The 19,469-nt window shown below is 41.9% G+C and overlaps 1 protein-coding gene across 3 annotated transcripts in view; it reads left to right on the forward strand.

The window, feature by feature from the left end:
• The first annotated feature begins 3,170 nt into the window (after positions 1–3,170).
• The window catches only part of LOC109877940 (kelch-like protein 8), a 35,521-nt gene continuing 19,222 nt past the window's right edge, over positions 3,171–19,469 (forward strand). The window contains exons 1-5 of one of the 3 annotated variants that reach the window (XM_031802830.1): positions 3,171–3,285; positions 11,292–11,520; positions 11,877–12,425; positions 12,676–12,862; positions 13,123–13,266. In XM_031802830.1, the coding sequence (XP_031658690.1) occupies positions 11,314–11,520; positions 11,877–12,425; positions 12,676–12,862; positions 13,123–13,266 (1,087 nt within the window). In that variant the 5' untranslated portion in view covers positions 3,171–3,285; positions 11,292–11,313. Of the gene's footprint in view, positions 3,286–3,601; positions 3,704–6,122; positions 6,209–11,291; positions 11,521–11,876; positions 12,426–12,675; positions 12,863–13,122; positions 13,267–19,469 lie in introns of those variants that run through there. The other 2 variants (XM_020470175.2, XM_031802829.1) reach the window with 2 other exon arrangements.

Consider the following 19,469-nt stretch of genomic DNA (forward strand, 5'->3'; position numbering starts at 1 on the left):
CGTTTGACCCAAGTTAAACAATTTAAAGGCAATGCTACCAAATACTAATTTAATGTACAGTGAGGGAATAAAGTATTTGATCCCCTGCTGATTTTGTATGTTCGCCCACTGACAAAGAAATTATCCATCTATAATTTTAATGGTTGTTTATTTGAAAAGTGAGAGACAGAATAACAACAAAAAAATCCAGAAAAATTTATGTCAAAAATGTTATAAATTGATTTGCATTTTAATGAGGGAAATAAGTATTTGACCCCCTCTCAATCAGAAGGATTTCTGGCTCCCAGGTGTCTTTTATACAGGTAACGTGCTGAGATTAGGAGCACACTCTTAATGGCAGTGCTCCTAATCTCAGGTTGTTACCTGTATAAAAGACACCTGTCCACAGAAGCAATCAATCAATCATATTCCAAACTCTCCACCATGGCCAAAACCAAAGAGCTCTCCAAGGATGTCAGGAACAAAATTCTAGACCTACACAAGGCTGGAATGGGCTACAAGACCATTGCCAAGCAGCTTGGTGAGAAGGTGACAACAGTTGGTGTGATTATTCTCAAATGGAAGAAACACAAAATAACTGTCAATCTCCCTCGGCCTGGGGCTTCATGCAAGATCTCACCTCGTGGAGTTGCAATGATCATGAGAATGGTGAGGAATCAGACCAGAACTACACAGGATGATCTTGTCAATGATCTCAAGGCAGCTGGGACCATAGTCACCAAGAAAACAATTGGTAACACACTACGTCGTGAAGGACTGAAGTCCTGCAGCGCCCGCAAGGTCCCCCTGCTCAAGAAAGCACATATACATGCCCGTTTGAAGTTTGCCAATGAACAACTGAATGATTCAGAGGACAACTGGGTTGTTCGATGGTTCGTTTGAGGGTATTGAGGGATTTCTATAAACGTCCGGATTAGTCTCCCGCTCCTTGAAAGCAGCAGCTCTAGCCTTCAGCTCGATGCGGATGTTGCCTGTAATCCATGGCTTCTGGTTGGGATATGTACGTACAGTCACTGTGGGGTCGACTTCATCGATGCACAAGGTGGTGTACCCCTCAATGCCATTGGATGAATCCAGGAACATATTCCAGTCTGTGCTAGCAAAACAGTCCTGTAGTGTAGCATCTGTGTCATCAGACCACTTCCGTATTGAGCGAGTCACTGAGGATATAATTATGGTCAGATTTGCCAAATGGAGGGCGGGGGAGAGCTTTGTATGCATCTCTGTGTGTGGAGTAAAGGTGGTCTAGGATTAGTTTTTCTCTGGTTGCTCATGTCACATGCTGCTAAAAATGTGGTAAAACTGATTTACGTTTGCCTGCATTTAAGACCCCGACCACTAGGAGCACCGCTTCTGGGTGAGAATTTTCATCATGGTTTATGGCCTTAGAGTTGGTTGAGAGCGGGTGCCAATTGGGACGTAGACTTTCTTTTGTGGATTCTCAAATCAACAGTCAACAAAACCTTTGTTTTAAAGGTAAATGTGATGTCAGCTGTATGAGATAAGATTCCATGGCAGCTCCATGGACACCTAGGAATGCTCACTGACTTTAATAGTATGTATATAAGCAAAATGATATAGTAAGTACACAATAATAAGGATCTTATTGCACGTCAACACATCTGCGTCATTTTTAAGAAACCTTTACTCCTCCCTTCCCTTTCCCATATTATAGGATGTTAACATTATACGGTGATCTATGAGAATGTATGAAGTGCCTGTGTTTTATAAAGTGCCATATAAATGATTATGCTGTCTACTGAGCTATAAAAAAAGAGGCGCTTATTAAAATAGGTTTGAATTGTAAGTGTAGCGGATGTGAAACGGCTAGCTAGTTAGCGGTGGTGCGCACTAAATACCGTTTCAATCGGTGATGTCACTTGCTCTGAGACCTTGAAGTAGTGGTTCCCCTTGCTCTGCAAGGGCCGTGGCTTTTGTGGAGCGATGGGTAATGATGCTTCGTGGGTGACTGTTGTTGATGTGTGCAGAGGGTCCCTGGTTCGCGCCCGGGTATGGGCGAGGGGACGATCTAAAGTTATACTGTTACATAAGGTAGGTTAGATTCAAGCCATTTACAGCCATTTTGTTGGATAATGAATCAAACAGTGAGGGCCATATTAAAGTGGTCCAGTGTAAGCATTACCTCAGGTGATGCAGGGGCTCCATTCAGAAGATGATAGAGTTGGCACTTATACCCCATGATCTGCTGGTTCTCTGTGAACGTGTCTCCTAACAATACAAGGTCATGGGCCTGCTAGGCTAACACGTCTGTCTGTTGTTTTGTCTGTTGCCCGTCTATTGCTGTAGCATCACCATGATGACAATTTCTACAGTTCATGGTATGGGTATGATGAGTCTGGGTCTGTACGTCTACACACACTCCTGTGTGGAGGCAGGCACCATCAGAATACCTTACTTTAATATTGGTAATGACCTTTTGGTTCTTTCACATTTTAATAAAAATATATATTATTTTTTGCCACCTTGATGTTTTGAATCTTCTCTCTCTTCGGTCTCACTATTACTTCTCTCTCTTTCTCTCGCTCTCATTCTCTCTCACATTTTCCATCTGACTCTTTAACCTTTTAACATTGGAGAGCGCAGTGTGATAAACTCTGTAGGTCAGAAATGGTAAGAATCGTCAAATGCATTGGAATGGAATAAAAGTTCACCAGCAGCCTATGATTAGGGCTTGAAACGAGGGCTACATAACATGTTGGAGATTTGGAGTCATACTTCTGGTCTGATGTTATTCAACATGTATTAGCTGCCATGTAGGCCTATGTATAAACATATTATTTTTTGGGCATCACTCTGATCACCTTGGTAGTCCCTGTAGCGTTGGGTGTTTTTGTGAACTACAAGTGGCCCAAAGCAGCAAGGAAGATCTTGGGGGTATGTCAAATCTGTCTACTTTTTAGTATCTTGTTATTGTCATGCTACAAATCCTCAGACACTGGTTTACTGGCATCCCTGTCTGTCTATTTCACGCTCTCTGTAGGTGGGTACTGTGGTTTGAAGTCTTCTCCTGATGGTGGTAGGAATTGAAGGGGCTGTTCTCTACCGAGGCTCATGACATACAGACACCTCCATTCATTTTATGAGTCATCTTCCTTGTGTTATACAACGAGTAGCCAGCAGTTGAAGCTCACATTTTTCTGCGTCAGTAGAGCCTCTGTCTGGGTGGAAAGTTCACTTTTGAAAGTGCCATGCTTAAATTCATTAGGATGTCTACGATGTAATTATTTAAAAACAAGACACTCTAGTTTGACACTGAGAAATATGGTAAGAATGTCTATATCTCTCTCCATTATTTCCTGAAACTTTTGCATACTTTTGTCTTGCCTAGGGCGGCAGAATGTTCAGGACTGGCCCTGTCTAGGACCTTTCTAGAATAAGTATTTACGAGCAAACTCCTCATATCAAACCAATATCCAAACTAATAAGAAATGTAATGCGGTGTATGTGTTTAATTTATAAGATGTACTTTTCTGAAGTAATAGATAACGCATGTATTATTTACTGTATCTTACAATGTTAACATGTTTCATATGATGACAACTGCGCTGTGCTGGAAGTCGACCACATCTCCCATAAAGCATTGCAAATTACAACATCTTTGCCAAAACGAATCGAATTGGTTATTTCTTCACTGCAAAAAATGCAATTGGATTGAAGTGTGCATGGATTTGTACAAACTGAGGTAACAGAAAAAATACATTTGTTTCATGTAGATTGTCTCAAGTTTCCATGTATTAAATGTGCAGCAAGGCTGGCATTAATTCGTTTCCTCCATCTTGCATTAGTGATTTGATGTCAACAAGTTCAGTATATTGTCAGCTAGCAAGCTAACGTTGGCTAACTTTCCTTGTTAGCTAGCAAAAATATACGGCAATAGCTAACTATTTTAAGTTTCCCATACTACTACGGACTTACTTGCAAAATAAGAGAGACGCAGACTTTCTGACATCTAACGTTAGACGCTTGCAACCTGTAAAGTTAGCTAGCCAATGAAGGTAACGTTTGCTAGCTAGTTTGCTCTAGCATCCTATTTACCTAGCTAGTATTAGCATGTTAGCTAGCGTAACAATAAACATAACTAGGTGAGCTTATTTGGTTAAACACATAAATATGGAGAAGGTGGATAGTTGGCTAGCTATGGTTTGGTTGGTTGCCAAAGACTAATTAGCATAGTAAGCAAGGTGTTGGTTGTCCAGAAGGTCAACTTTACCTTCTCAATGCCATTTGTCCATAAGCCCTGAGACTTGCTGTAATTGCTCTCTGGCCATGTGTCACTGAACATACGGTCATACTGTAACAGTGCTGTTTTTTACTTATTCAGTCTTCAACCTCATTCAGAGAGATATTTATTGTTCGATGGGTCATGGTAATTTTAACACATGGCAATGGGACACATCTGCTTAGTAAAATCATGGTGGATGAGACGGGGCAGCCCAATTAACCTATTGCAGAGAGACTCACATAGAGAAACATGGCTCTAAAAACTGAAGATGTCCTTTTTCAGTTCTGGAAAGTAGATTAAGTAATTAGATATGACAAAAGTAGGTTGATATGGTGGTGTGTTTGCTTTGTGTGTCTCATCATGGCTACACATGTCACTTTGCACAGTGGAAATCCCTGATTCAAAGCTGGTACACTGTCAAACAGTTGGCAATGAGCCTTGTCTCTCTCACACACACACACGGATAGAAAACCCCAACTGTTGGACTGAATTTTAATAAGGGTATGGGTGCAGTGCACTTGCTTTCAACCCTAGTCAGTTAATTTACAGTATGAGTCAAGTTTGGAACACCTGCTCATTCAAGGGCTTTTCTTTATTTTTACTATTTTGTACATTGTAGAATGAAATGAACACATGGAATCATGTCGTAACCAAAAAACTGTTAAATCTAAATATATTGTTAGATTTTAGATTTTTTTGAGTAGCCACCCTTTGCCTTGATGACAGCTTTGCACACTTGGCATTCTCTGAACCAGCTTTACCTGGAATGCTTTTCCAATAGTCTTGAAGGAGTTCCTATAAATGCTGAGCTTTTGTTGGCTGCTTTTCTTTCACTCTGCGATCCAACTCATCCCAACCCTTCTCAATTGGGTTGAGGTTGGGTGATTGTGGAGGCCAGGTCATCTGTTGCAGCACTCATCACTCTTGGTAAAATAGCCCTTACACAGCCTGGAGGTGTGTTGGGTCATTGTCCTGTTGAAAAACATATTATAGTCCCACTAAGCGCAAACCAGATGGGATGGTGTATCCCTGCAGAATGCTGTGGTAGCCATGCTGGTTAAGTGTGCCTTGAATTCTAAATAAATCACTGACAGTGTCACCAGCAAACCACCATCACACCACCTCCATGCTTCACGGTGGGAACCACACATGCAGTTTGTCTACTCTGTGTCTCACAAAGACACGGCGGTTGGAAGCAAAAATCTCACATTTTGACAGATTTCCACCGGTCTAATGTCCATTGCTTGTGTTTCTTGGCCCAAGCAAGTCTCTTCTTATTGGTGTCCTTTTTGTAGTGGTTTCTTTGCAGCAATTTGGCCATGAAGGCCTCATTCACGCAGTCTCCTCTGAACAGTTGATGTTGAGATGTCTGTTACTTGAACTCTGAAGTGTTTATTTGGGCTGTAATCTGAGGCTGGTAACTCTAATAAACTTATCCTCTGTAGCAAAGGTAACTCTTCCTTTCCAGTGGTTGTCTTCATGAGAGCCAGTTTCATCATAGCGCTTGATGGTTTTTGCGACTGCACTTGAAGAAACTTATAAAGTTCTTGACATTTTCCATATTGGCTTACCTTCATCTCTTAAAGTATTGATGGCCTGTTGTTTCTCTTTGCTTATTTGAGCTGTTCTTGACCTAATATGGACTTGGTTTTTTTACCAAATAGATCAATCCTCTGTATATCACCCTGATTGGCTCAAATGCATTAAGAAGAAAATTCCACAAATTAACTTTTAACAGGGCACACCTGTTAATTGAAATGCATTCCAGGTGACTACCTCATGAAGCTGATTGGGAGAATGCCAAGTGTGTGCAAAACTGTCATCAAGGCAAAGGGTGGCAACTCTCAAATATAAAATACTCTTTCTTTGGTTACTACATGGTTCCATTTATTTTATTATATAATGTAGAAAATAGTAAAGAAAAAAAAAAAACCTTGAAGGAGTAGGTGTCCATACTTTTGACTGGTACTGTATGTAATTTTCAATACACTCATTGCCTACAGTTTGATCAGTATATGTCTTTTAGACAGACTTAGATGGGATGGTTTCTAGATTTAATGAGTTGTCAAGGAAATAAAGAGCCTTTAAATTTGTATTTTATTTAACTAGGCAAGTCAGTTAAGAACACGTACTTTATTTATAATGACGGCTTACACCAGCCAAACCCGGATGACGCTGGGCCAATTGTGCACCGCCCTATGGGACTTCCAATCATGGCCGGTTGTGATACAGCCTTGATTCATACCAGGGTGTCTGTAGTTCTGTAGTGACACATTTAGCGCTGAGATGCAGTGCCTTAGACCACTCTGCCACTCGGGTGCCCTTTGACCACATTATCGCTGCAGTATATGTCTTCTGCCCTTTTAGAGCTCGGTAAAATACTGAGGCGGGGGGTGTTGTCACATGGAATCTATTCAGTGCTAGAAAGCTCACTAGAGGCCACATAATCTGTCAAGTGTGGGTGGAAATGTGTTCTCGTTTGTGATGCTCCATTTTCAAGCTGTGCCATATTTGTTTGGCAGGAGAGAGACCTCCACACTGGGCTGGGGCTCAATGGCATCTGTCCTACATCTCTCTATTGCCAACAGTGTCATCATACATTGAGCCTCCTGTGAGAATTAGCCTGACCTCTTTTTCCATTGAGTGTGCACTTGTGAGGGAGAGAACAGAACAGACTCAACTTGAGCATTTGGTTGGCTGTAGGCCAAATTTACTGTTCTAAAGTCCTCTACCTTCTCACAAGCTTTTTGAATTGTCCTGATAGGGCAATTCGATAGTAACAGAATTGTGCTGAGACTCAGATTGTTCACTTTTCGAATTTGTATGCCAAACAAAAACTATTGATTTCAAAGTTCAACAAACCATACAACTCCATGCACAAGGACTACTTTTAACAATTTACATTTGACAAAAACACATTTACTGGAAAAACTGTCTCACGCAAAATGTGGTAACACAATTTCTGTAAAATCTCTCTCCGACCACGTTTTCCAATTAAAGATTCAACGATGTCTGCAGAAATAATGGGGTGTCAGCCAGGATGTCAGTTAGCCGGCAATTTAGCCTGCAATTTGCCGGCTTTCGGACTGTTTAAGTAAAACTGTTGCCGGCCAAAAGTACTGGGAAGAAAGAAAATACTATTGCAAAATAATGCTTTTTATTCATTAATAGAAAACCAGTTGACTTAAATACCATGTTTATTGTTCTAATTTGCATAATTTAGTAGAGTTAAATTGGTCTGTGTATTTTTGTTAGTCATCATGTCCCATTCAAGTGCATGCAACAAGCTATTAGTGCGTCACCCACCACTACAATGTGAGCTGGAGGCAGTATGCATTTTGAGATCATTCTTAATTGTTTGAAACTTGAATGTTTTATTTCATGTTATGAGGCATGTCTTACCTTGCTTCAAAGTAGCTTGTAAGCAAAATCCAACCGTGGAAACTTTTTTTATTTCATAGACTTAATAAGAGGTGCGTGAGTATAAATTGATTCTACTGTTCTGCGTGCCAGTTATTCTTTTCATATGCACATTTTCATGGAACAGTTTCATTTCAATAATAATTGTTTTTATTTCTTAATCATTGTCATGTGGGTAATAATAAAAATCAGAATTAAAATGGTAATCTAAAAGTCTAATGCGGGATCACCAGCCTCTACCATATGGACACATCGATACACTGGTCCATTGGCAGCTAAAGAAATGAGCGCATGGAACTCGTAGCCTATAGTCCATTGCTCATTCACACTGAGGATTAGTGATTATCGAGGTGGAGCCAGAAGCATACCATCCTGCATCCCACTGCTGGCTTGCCTGGGAAGCTAAGCAGGGTTGGTCCTGGTCTGGCCCTGGATGGGAGATCAGATGCTACTGGAAGCGGTGTTGGAGGACCAGTAGGAGGAACTATATCCTCCGGTCTAAAACAAATATCCCAATCCCCCAGGGCAGTGATTGGGGACATTGACCTGTTTTGGGTGCCGTCTTTTGGATGGGATGTTAAACAGGTGTCCTGGCTCTCTGTGTGATCTTTAGTGACCATGGTTCTTATTGTAAAAGTAGGGGTGCTAACCCCGGTGTCCTGGCTAAATTCCCAATCTGGGCCTCATACCATCATGCCACCTAAACATTTATTTTTTGTATTTTTATTTATTTAACCATTTATTTTACTAGGCAAGTCAGTTAAGGACTAATTCGTATTTACAATGACGGCCTACAGTGGGTTAACTGGCTTTTTCAGGGGCAGAACAACATTTTTTTTTACCTTGTCAGCTCGGGGACTTGATCCAGCAACCTTTTGGGTTACTGGCCCAACTCTCTGTTAGGTTCTAATTCTCAGAGTAAAAACTCTGACACATTGAAAGCTCAAACCAAGTTTCTTCTTCCCAGAGGGTCAATACAGCTGCATTAGACAAAGACATGGTTCACCCATGAAAGTATACATATGCCACTTTGGGTGGAGTTTACTCTTTATCGCTAAACATTGCATCATTATTGCTAGGGAGGGGGCTGAGTGATAACGGTTCCTCCCCTTATCAGTATTGCCACGTGACCATTTTCCCTGCACTCAGCCCCTCCCAAGCTTCATTATGGCACCCCTAATGTCTCTTTTATAACTAATGATTAGGGATGCATGATATATCGGAATCGTCCGACATTAGCTAGAAATGCCAACATCGGTATCGGCCGACGTTGTCTAGTTTATTAACGCTGATGTGCAAAACCGATGTGAAAGCTGACGTGCATACCTAAACTCAGAAAAAAAGAAACATCCCTTTTTCAGGACCCTGTATTTCACAGATATTTTGTAAAAATCCAAATAACTTCACAGATCTTCATTGTAAAGGGTTTAAACCCTTTAAACGTTTAAACGTTTTTTTTGTTTTTTTCGTGTCAAAATGCAGAATTTAGCCACTTTAGCAAGTTATTATTTATCATGCTTGTTCAATGAACCATAAACAATTATTGAACATGCACCCGTTGAACGGTCGTGAAGACACTAACAACTTGCAGGCGGTAAGCAATTAAGGTCACAGTTATGAAAACTTAGGACACTAGAGAGGCCTTTCTACTGAATGAAAAACACCAAAAGAAAGATGCCCAGGGTTCCTGCTCATCTGCGTGAACGTGCCTTAGGCATGCTGCAAGGAGGTATCAGGACTGCAGATGTGGCCAGGGCAAGAAATTGCAATGTCCGTACTGAGACTCCTAAGACAGCACTACAGGGAGACAGGACACAGCTGATCATCCTCGCAGTGGCAGACCACATGGAACAACACCTGCACAGGATCGGTACATCTGAACATCACACCTGCGGGACAAGTACAGGATGGCAACAACAACTGTCTGAGTTACACCAGGAACGCACAATCCTTCCATCAGTGCTCAGACTGTCCGCAATAGGCTGAGAGAGGCTGGACTGAGGGCTTGTAGGCCTGTTGTAAGGCAGGTCTTCACCAGACCTCACCGGCAACAACGTCGCCTATGGGCACAAATCCAACTCCGCTGGACAGCACTGTCAAAAAGTGTTCTTGGCTGACGAGTCAAGTTTTTGTCTCACCAGGGGTTATGGTCTGATTTGCATTTATCGTCGAAGGATTGAGCGTTACACCGAGGCCTGTACTCTGGAGCGGGATCGATTTGGAGGTGAAGGGTACCTCATGGTCTGGGGTGTCACATCATCGGACTGAGCTCGTTGTCACTGCAGGCAATCTCAACGCTGTGCGTTCCCCAGAAATGTCCGGGAACTGGCAGGTGCCTTGGTGGAAGAGTGTGGTAACATCTCACAGCAAGAACTGGCAAATCTGGTGCAATCCATCAGGAGGAGATGCACTGCAGTACTTGCAGCAGATACTGACGGTTACTTTTGATTTCCCCCCCCCCCCCCCCCTTGTTCAGGGACACTTTATTCCATTTCTGTTCGTCACATGACTGTGGAACTTGTTCAGTTTGTCTCAGTTGTTGAATCTTATGTTCATACACAATTTAAATATTTACCAATATTAAGTTTGCTGAAAACGTAGGAAAATAGGATGTTTCTATTAACGTACAGTAGCAAGAAAAGGTACCCTTTGGAAATACCTAGATTTCTACATCAATTGGTATTAAAATTTGATCTGAACTTCATCTAGGTCACAACAATAGACAAACACAGTCTGCTTCAACTAATAACACGAATTAAACACTGAAGGTGCTGGAGGAAACGGGTACAAAATTATCTCTAGATAATATCTAATAATATCATCAACCATGTGTAGTTAACTAGTGATTATGATTGATTGTTTTCTATAAGATAAGTTTAATGCTAGCTAGTAACTTAACTTGGCTTACTGCATTCGTGTAACAGGCAGTCTCCTTGTTGAGTGCAACGAGAGAGAGGCAGGTCGTTATTGCTTTGGACTAGTTAACTTGTTGCAAGATTGGATCCCCAAGCTGACAAGGGGAAAATCTGTCGTTCTGCCCCTGAACGAGGCAACCTCTTGAAGCTAGGGGGCACTATTTTCATTTTTGGAAAAATAACGTTCCCAGAGTAAACTGCCTATTTCTCAGGACCAGATGCTAGAATATGCATATAATTGACAGCTTAGGATAGAAAACACTCTAAAGTTTCCAAAACTGTAAAAATATTGTCTGTGAGTATAACAGAACTGATATTGCAGGCGAAAGCCTAAGAAAAATCCAATCAGGAAGTGACTCATGTTTTGAAACCGTTGTGTTCCTATGCACCCCTATTGGCCATTGAAAGGTATATTAACCAGATTCCTTTTTCTACGTATTCCCTAAAGTGTCTACATCATTTTGACGTAGTTTCACGCCTTTATGTTGAAGAATGAGCGTAAACGACTACATTGCGTAAGTGGCCAGCTGAGGGCTCTATTTAATCTAATAACAATTAAACAGATAATGATTCGATAACTAGCATTCATCACATTAATGATAGTCAAGTCACGACAGTGCTCATGGGTCCTTTAACATGTAAATGACAGATTTATTATTTGATACAATATGAAAAATATTAATCTCCCATTCGTTTTGACCTCTCTTCCCTAGGTTTGGCTCCCTGTAGACGGTGATGGCCCCAGGTGATATGGTGCCGGAACATGCCAAGCAGCATAAGCTCAAGCAGGAGAAGGAGAAGCTTCAGAGCACGACCAGGCCTGATGGAGACTCTGAGCCAGATGGATCTTTTGTCTTTGAGGCCCACGAGGCATGGAAGGACTTCCACAACTCTTTGCGGCAGTTCTACGAAGTGGGGGAGCTCTGTGATGTTACACTGAAGGTAGGCAAAGTATGGCCCTGTTGTCACAATACTCTTCATACTCAGTTAGCCATATCATGGTAGGAAAAGTAAGTAAACATGAAACTGAAGTGTCATGTGTGACGACAAAGCCTTTTCATGTCTGTTTTTGTGAAGTTTAATGGAGACCAGTTAGGCCTATTGAATCGAATTAGTTTGAATCGTTGAATAGTTGCTGAAAGCCCTCGTCTCTTATTTTTTTAAAGGCTCAATTGAACCAACTGAAGCTTGTGGAATGAATAGCTCAGGGAATTAATAACTTTTGAGCTGACATTAACTTGTTTCTGCCCTTTCTCCCTCCCTCTCCCTGTCTTTCTCGCTGTTCTCACCGTGTTCAGGTGGGAAGCAGGCTGATACCATGCCACAAGCTGGTGCTGGCCTGTGTCATCCCTTACTTCAGGGCCATGTTCTTGTCTGAGATGTCAGAGACCAAACAGGACCTGATAGAGATCAAGGACTTTGACGGAGATGCCATCCACGACCTGGTGTGTTTTGCCTACTCCTCCCGCCTGACCCTGACAGTGGACAACGTGCAGCCTCTTCTCTATGCAGCCTGTATTCTGCAGGTGGAGCTGGTCGCCAGGGCCTGCTGTGAGTACATGAAGGCACACTTCCACCCCTCCAACTGTCTGGCTGTCCGCACCTTTGCCGAGAGCCACAACCGCGTCGACCTGATGGACATGGCGGACCGTTATGCTTGCGAGCACTTCCGGGAGGTGGTGAACTGTGAGGACTTCCTGTGCGTGTCGCCTCAGCACCTGAGAACCCTGCTGTCCTCCAGCGAACTGAACATCCACTCTGAGACACAGGTTTACATTGCTGCTGTCAAGTGGCTGAAGGCCAACCCCCAGCACCATGAGGCCTGGCTGGACCAGATCATGACTCAGGTCCGATAGTAGTCGCACACATCTCAGTCTTTGCATTTTAATGAATTCTCAGATGTAGGTATGCTTGTTGGTTCTTATGTGTTTCTGTGTGTACATTGACTTTGTTGTCTGTTTATGGAGTTTTTGCATTACCACTACTCCTGTGTGTGGTGTTTGAATCTGTGCTGTGTTACCCGGCTGCCCTCCAGGTGCTTCTGTGTTTTATGTCCGAGTGTATGTTAACTCTGTGGTATATATGTGTGTCCTGTAGGTGCGCCTCCCCCTGCTCCCAGTAGACTTCCTGACAGGCACGGTGGCCAAGGAGGAGATGATCAAAAGAAATCTGAGCTGCCGGGATCTGCTGGATGAGGCCAGGAACTATCACCTGCACCTCAGCAACAAGATGGTGCCTGACTTTGAGTACTCAGTCCGCACCACACCTAGGAAACATACTGCAGGTAACAGACTGGTTGCCTGTCCAACTATTAAGCAATCAGCTACGTAATAGGGTTGAGCTTGTACAATGCAGAACAATGATCAAGAAAAAGCTGGAATTCCTGCAATTCTTCATGTCACTTGTATTTATTACGAGCCTGACAAATAACAAAACCTTCGGTCTTTTGATTCCTCTGAGTGTATATTTATATGTTGAGCTGGCATTGCAGTGTTGTTTTTTTCACTGGTCCTGCTCTGACCTTTGCCCCCCAACTCTCCTCAGGTGTATTGTTCTGTGTTGGTGGCCGGGGAGGTTCTGGTGACCCGTTCCGCAGCATCGAGTGTTACTCCATCAGCAAGAACAGTTGGTTCTTCGGGCCTGAGATGAACAGCAGGAGACGCCATGTTGGAGTAATTTCTGTAGGAGGTGAGAGATGGAGGGATGAGAAAGGTGAAAGGAGAGATGGTGAATAGATGGATATAGGACTCTAGTGGCCAAAATCCCGTTTTAGCATGGGTAGCGCCATTGAGGACTTTCATCATTTTGAAGGAGTCAACAGGGTGGGACTTCCAATGGGTTAAGGAAGGATCAAATGACTCCAACTGGGTCATCAAGAGGGATCAGCCAATGAATTACACTTGTGAAGAAGAAAATTGGAGATGGCCTCAATGGCATTGTCCATGCTCTGACGCCTTAATTAGACGGATACAGTGATGCGATGTCTATGGTGTTGGGAGAACATGTATGCAGCGACTCACCGATACACATCGGTCCCCAGTTCAATTGTTTAAGATGCAAGTGCATCAGTATGCGGGAGCCAAAACCGATCTAAATGACAACCGATTACAATGTTATGAATTGCTGGTTCACTAACGTTTTTTACTCATTCTTTTTTTCTGCCTTATTCCAAAAATACTTATTTTTGAATTGAAGCGTCCTCCTTCAGCTTATTGAACTTTTATGCATGTAACTGCGTATGACATTGATCTACAAGTCAGATAACAACTGTTTGCACAGTGTGGGAGATGCAGCTGCTTGTGCCAACGAGAGGTAGGCCTACCCTATCCCTTTTTCAAATATTCGGAGGCTATGTCTGCGCGGCACTTTTAGCATTCAGATGTTTGTAAAATGGCTTTTGCAATATTAAATCATGGGCTTTATTAATTGAGGGATAACCCATGTAATTTGCTGAGTCATTGTTACCAATATGCTGTGTAGGCTACCGGAGTGGACACATCTCACATCTTGCTGATTGTACATCTAGCTGCTGATTGGTGCTTTTTGACTGCCTGATACTCCATATGAAATGTTTTTGGTAGTTCTCCTTTAAACAGTCATTTTTACATGAACAGGGTAAAGGTGTAATTTCATAACAATAACAGCAATAATTTTTGCAAGCCGTACTGTTCGGAACCGGAAAAGACAGCAGCTCTCCTCTGTAAAGTTCCAAACGGTGAAATCTGAAGCTGTATAAAAATGGTTATTTAACAGTCAAAAGTTTGGACACACCAACTCCATTCAGTTTTTTTTTACTGTTTTCTACATTGTAGAATAATTGTGAAGACAAACTAAGAAATGACATGTATAGGAATCATGTATTAACCAAAAAAGTGTTAAACAAATCAAAATATATTTGAGATTCTTCAAAGTAGCCACCCTTTGCATTGATGACAGCTTTGCAAACAATTGGCATTCTCTCAACCAGCTTCTTGAGGTAGTCACCTGGAATGCATTTCAAATAACAGGTCTGCCTTGTTAAAAGTACATTTGTGGAATTTCTTTCTTTCTTAATGAGTACACACTTTTTCATTTCCCCGCTGTATCAGACCAACAAAAAAAAACATATCAGTATGGCTCTAGTCATAATTTCTCAAGGTAAGTGTTGACATATTACTAGGTCAAAAATGTTTTATCTGCTACATGACAAGTTAATCAGTGGGTGATGAGGATTTCAGATAAAAAGTGGGGGGATGAAAATAACTTTCCCATCTACACTATTGCATCATACATGCAGGCACAGCATATGTTTTACTATTGTTACAGGCTTTGGTTTTTCAATTATGTTTTGAGGTTGGACTTTAGCACGTATGGCTTGTTATCACTTAGGGCGCACCGATTGGCATCACCTCGTTAATCATTATGTGGTTGCGTCTTTGAAGCCTATTCTTGCTTTTGACAAACCTTTCAACAGGGTTCTGGTGGATTGCATTGGTCCTTTGCCCAAAGCCAAGACGGGTGGTAACCAGTTTTTCTTAACCATTATGTGTGCTGCCACTTGTTTCCCTGAGGCCATTCCACTGAGGAAAATCACGACTCCCAGTATCGTTAAGGCCCTGGTGAAATTATTTTCAACGTTTGGACTTTGTACTCTTTGCAGCGTAGGAAGTTGTTCAGGGATCTCTTGGTTTTAGTCCGAATGAACTTGTGTTTGGACATCATGTCAGACTTTCAGCACGCTTATAGGAAAGGACATTCAACATTTACAGCACTTACACAAGTGACTGATGATTGGTTGAGAGAAATTGATGATTAAAAGATTGTGGGAGCTGTTTTGTTAGACTTCAGTGTGGCTTTTGACATTATCGAGAGTCTGCTGATGGAAAAACGTTTGTGTTATGGGTTTAGACCCCTGCTTTATTGTGGATAAAGAGCTACTTGTCTAACAGAATACAGAGGGTGTTCTTTAATGGAAGCCTCAAACATAATCCAGGTAGAATCAGGAATTCCCCAGGGCAGCTGTCTAGGCCCCTTATGTTTTTCAATCTTTACCAATGACATGCCACTGGCTTTCAGTAAAGCCAATGTCGTGACTTTACTTTCATTAATCCAATGACTGTTATTTATCGAATCAGCAAACTATTTGAACCTTTTTGGGATAGGGGGCAGCATTTTCACTTTTGGATGGATAGCATGCCCAGAGTGAACTGCCTCCTACTCTGTCCCAGATGCTAATACATGCATATTATTAGTATTGGATAGAAAACACTGAAGTTTCTAAAACTGTTTGAATGATGTCTGTGAGTATAACATAACTCATATGGCAGGTGAAAACCTGAGAAAAATCCAACCAGGAAGTGGGACATGAGGTTTGTAGTTTTTCAAAGCTTGGCCTACCGAATACACAGTGTCTATGGAGTCAAGTTGCACTTCCTACGGCTTCCACTAGATGTCAACTGTCTTTAGAAACTTGAATAAGGATTCTACTATGAAGGAGGATGAGACCTCTGAGTCAGTGAGACCTCATGAGACCTCTGAGTCAGTGGTCGTGCAGAGTGCCTTGGTCTCATGACGCGCGCTCCCGACAGAGTTACCTCTCGTTCCAGTGCTTTTCTTCAGACATAGGAATTCTCCGGTTGGAACATTATTGATGTTTTATGTTAAAAACATTGTAACGATTGATTCCATACATTGTTTGACATGTTTCTAAAGGACTGTAACGGAACTTTTTGAGTTTTTGTCTGGACGAAGTGCTTGCGCCTCATGAAGATGAATTAGTGGGCTGAACACGCTAACAACAAGTGGCTATTTGGACATAAATGATGGACTTTATGGAACAAATCAGTCATTTATTGTCGAACTGGGATTCCTGGGAGTGCCTTCTGATGAAAATCATCAAAGGTAAGTGAATATTTATAGTGTCATTTCTAACTTCTGTTGACTCCAAAATGGCGGATATTTCTCTGGCTGTTTTGGGCTCTGAGCGCCGTTCTCAGATTATGCTTTTTCCGTAACGTAAAAAAAAAATCTGACACAGCGGTTGTATTAAGGAGAAGTCTATCTTTAATTCTGTGAATAACAGTTGTATCTTTTATCAATGTTTATTATGAGTATTTCTGCAAAATCACTGAATGTTTTGGAATCAAAACATTACTGCATGTAAGGCGCCAATGTAAACCTGAGATTTTTGGATATAAATATGCACATTATCGAACAAAACATACATGCATTGTGTAACATGTCCTATGAGTGTCATCTGATAAAGATCATCAAAGGTTAGTGATTCATTTTATCTATATTTCTGCTTTTTGGCTGGAAAATGGCTGTGTTTTTTTTGACTTGGCTATGACCTAACATAATCCAATGTTGTGCTTTTGCTGTAAAGCATTTTTTTTAATCAGACATGATGGGTAAGATTAACAAGATGTTTATCTTTCATTTGCTGTATTGGACTTGTTAATGTGTGAAAGTTACATATTTCCAAAAAATATTTTTGAATTTCGCGCACTGCCTTTTCAGCAGAATGTTGTCAAGGAGTTCCACTAGCGGAATGCCTGCACTAGAAATGTTAAAATAGTAATGTAATAATTAACTCATTACGAATTTGGGGCAACACGAGAGCGGTTGTTTAGAGTTACCATCTCCTGAATTAAACTCTAAATGTCTTTACTTATTACATCCATAAAAAACGTATTAATCATATTCTGAACAGTCGTAAACTCCTGCATCTGCAAAATCCCCAGCCTTACTTATGATTCAGTACTACACAAATTGGTTTAGTTATGAACTAAATGATAACACAGAATAAACATACACATTAGGAGAAGGTCCCTGGCAGACTGACACAGCATATGGCAACTTGCTACACAACAACATGACGAGGGAGTGAGCTTAACTTCTTATGGCTGCAATCCCGTTAACGGGAGCGATATGACAACAGCCAGTCAAAGTGTAGGGCGCCATTTTCAAAACATCAAAAATCTCATAATTAAAATTCCTCAAACATACATGTATCTCATACCATTTTAAAGCTATTCTCGTATTCTCATTGTGTCCGATTTCAAATATGCTTTGCAGCAAAAGCACCACAAACGATTATGTTAGGTCACCACATAGCCACAGAAAAACACAGCCATTTTTTTCCCCAGCCGAAGAAAGGAGTTTCAAAAAGCACAAATAGAGAAAATTAATCACTAACCTTTGATCTTCATCAGATGACACTAATAGGACTTCATGTTACACAATACATGTTTTGTTTGATAAAGTTCATATTTATCACGACCAATTCTCATAGCTTTTAGCCGTACCCTTATTCTACTCCTCCTATGTTCCTCTGGCGATGTAGAGGTGAATCCAGGCCCTGCAGTGCCTAGCTCCACTCCTATTCCCCAGGCGCTCTCTTTTGACGACTTCTGTAACCGTAATAGCCTTGGTTTCATGCATGTTAACATTAGAAGCCTCCTCCCTAAGTTTGTTCTATTCACTGCTTTAGCACACTCTGCCAACCCGGATGTTCTAGCTGTGTCTGAATCCTGGCTTAGGAAGACCACCAAAAACTCAGACATTTTAATTCCAAACTACAACATTTTCAGACAAGATAGAACTGCCAAAGGGGGCGGTGTTGCAATCTACTGCAAAGATAGCCTGCAGAGTTCTGTCCTACTATCCAGGTCTGTACCCAAACAATTTGAACTTCTACTTTTAAAAATCCACCTCTCTAAAAACAAGTCTCTCACCGTTGCCGCCTGCTATAGACCACCCTCTGCCCCCAGCTGTGCTCTGGACACCATATGTGAACTGATTGCCCCCCATCTATCTTCAGAGTTCGTGCTGCTAGGCGACCTAAACTGGAACATGCTTAACACCCCAGCCATCCTACAATCTAAACTTGATGCCCTCAATCTCACACAAATAATCAATGAACCTACCAGGTACCTCCCCAAAACCTTAAACACGGGCACCCTCATAGATATCATCCTAACCAACTTCCCCTCTAAATACACCTCTGCTGTCTTCAACCAAGATCTCAGCGATCACTGCCTCATTGCCTGCATCCGTAATGGGTCAGCGGTCAAACGACCTCCACTCATCACTGTAAAACGCTCCCTGAAACACTTCTGCGAGCAGGCCTTTCTAATCGACCTGGCCGGGGTATCCTGGAAGGATATTGATCTCATCCCGTCAGTAGAGGATGCCTGGATATTTTTTTTAAATGCCTTCCTAACCATCCTAAATAAACATGCCCCATTCAAGAAATTTAGAACCAGGAACAGATATAGCCCTTGGTTCTCCCCAGACCTGACTGCCCTTAACCAACACAAAAACATCCTATGGCGTTCTGCATTAGCATCGAACAGCCCCCGTGATATGCAGCTGTTCAGGGAAGCTAGAAATCATTATACACAGGCAGTTAGAAAAGCCAAGGCTAGCTTTTTCAAGCAGAAATTTGCTTCCTGCAACACTAACTCAAAAAAGTTCTGGGACACTGTAAAGTCCATGGAGAATAAGAACACCACCTCCCAGCTGCCCACTGCACTGAAGATAGGAAACACTGTCACCACTGATAAATCCACCATAATTGAGAATTTCAATAAGCATTTTTCTACGGCTGGCCATGCTTTCCACCTGGCTACTCCTACCCCGGACAACAGCACTGCACCCCCAACAGCAACTCGCCCAAGCCTTCCCCATTTCTCCTTCTCCCAAATCCATTCAGCTGATGTTCTGAAAGAGCTGCAAAATCTGGACCCCTACAAATCAGCCGGGCTAGACAATCTGGACCCTTTCTTTCTAAAATTATCTGCCGAAATTGTTGCCACCCCTATTACTAGCCTGTTCAACCTCTCTTTCGTGTCGTCTGAGATTCCCAAAGATTGGAAAGCAGCTGCGGTCATCCCCCTCTTCAAAGGGGG

The sequence above is a fragment of the Oncorhynchus kisutch genome, linkage group LG23 (genome assembly GCF_002021735.2).
Source record: "Oncorhynchus kisutch isolate 150728-3 linkage group LG23, Okis_V2, whole genome shotgun sequence".
Lineage (NCBI taxonomy): Eukaryota > Metazoa > Chordata > Actinopteri > Salmoniformes > Salmonidae > Oncorhynchus > Oncorhynchus kisutch.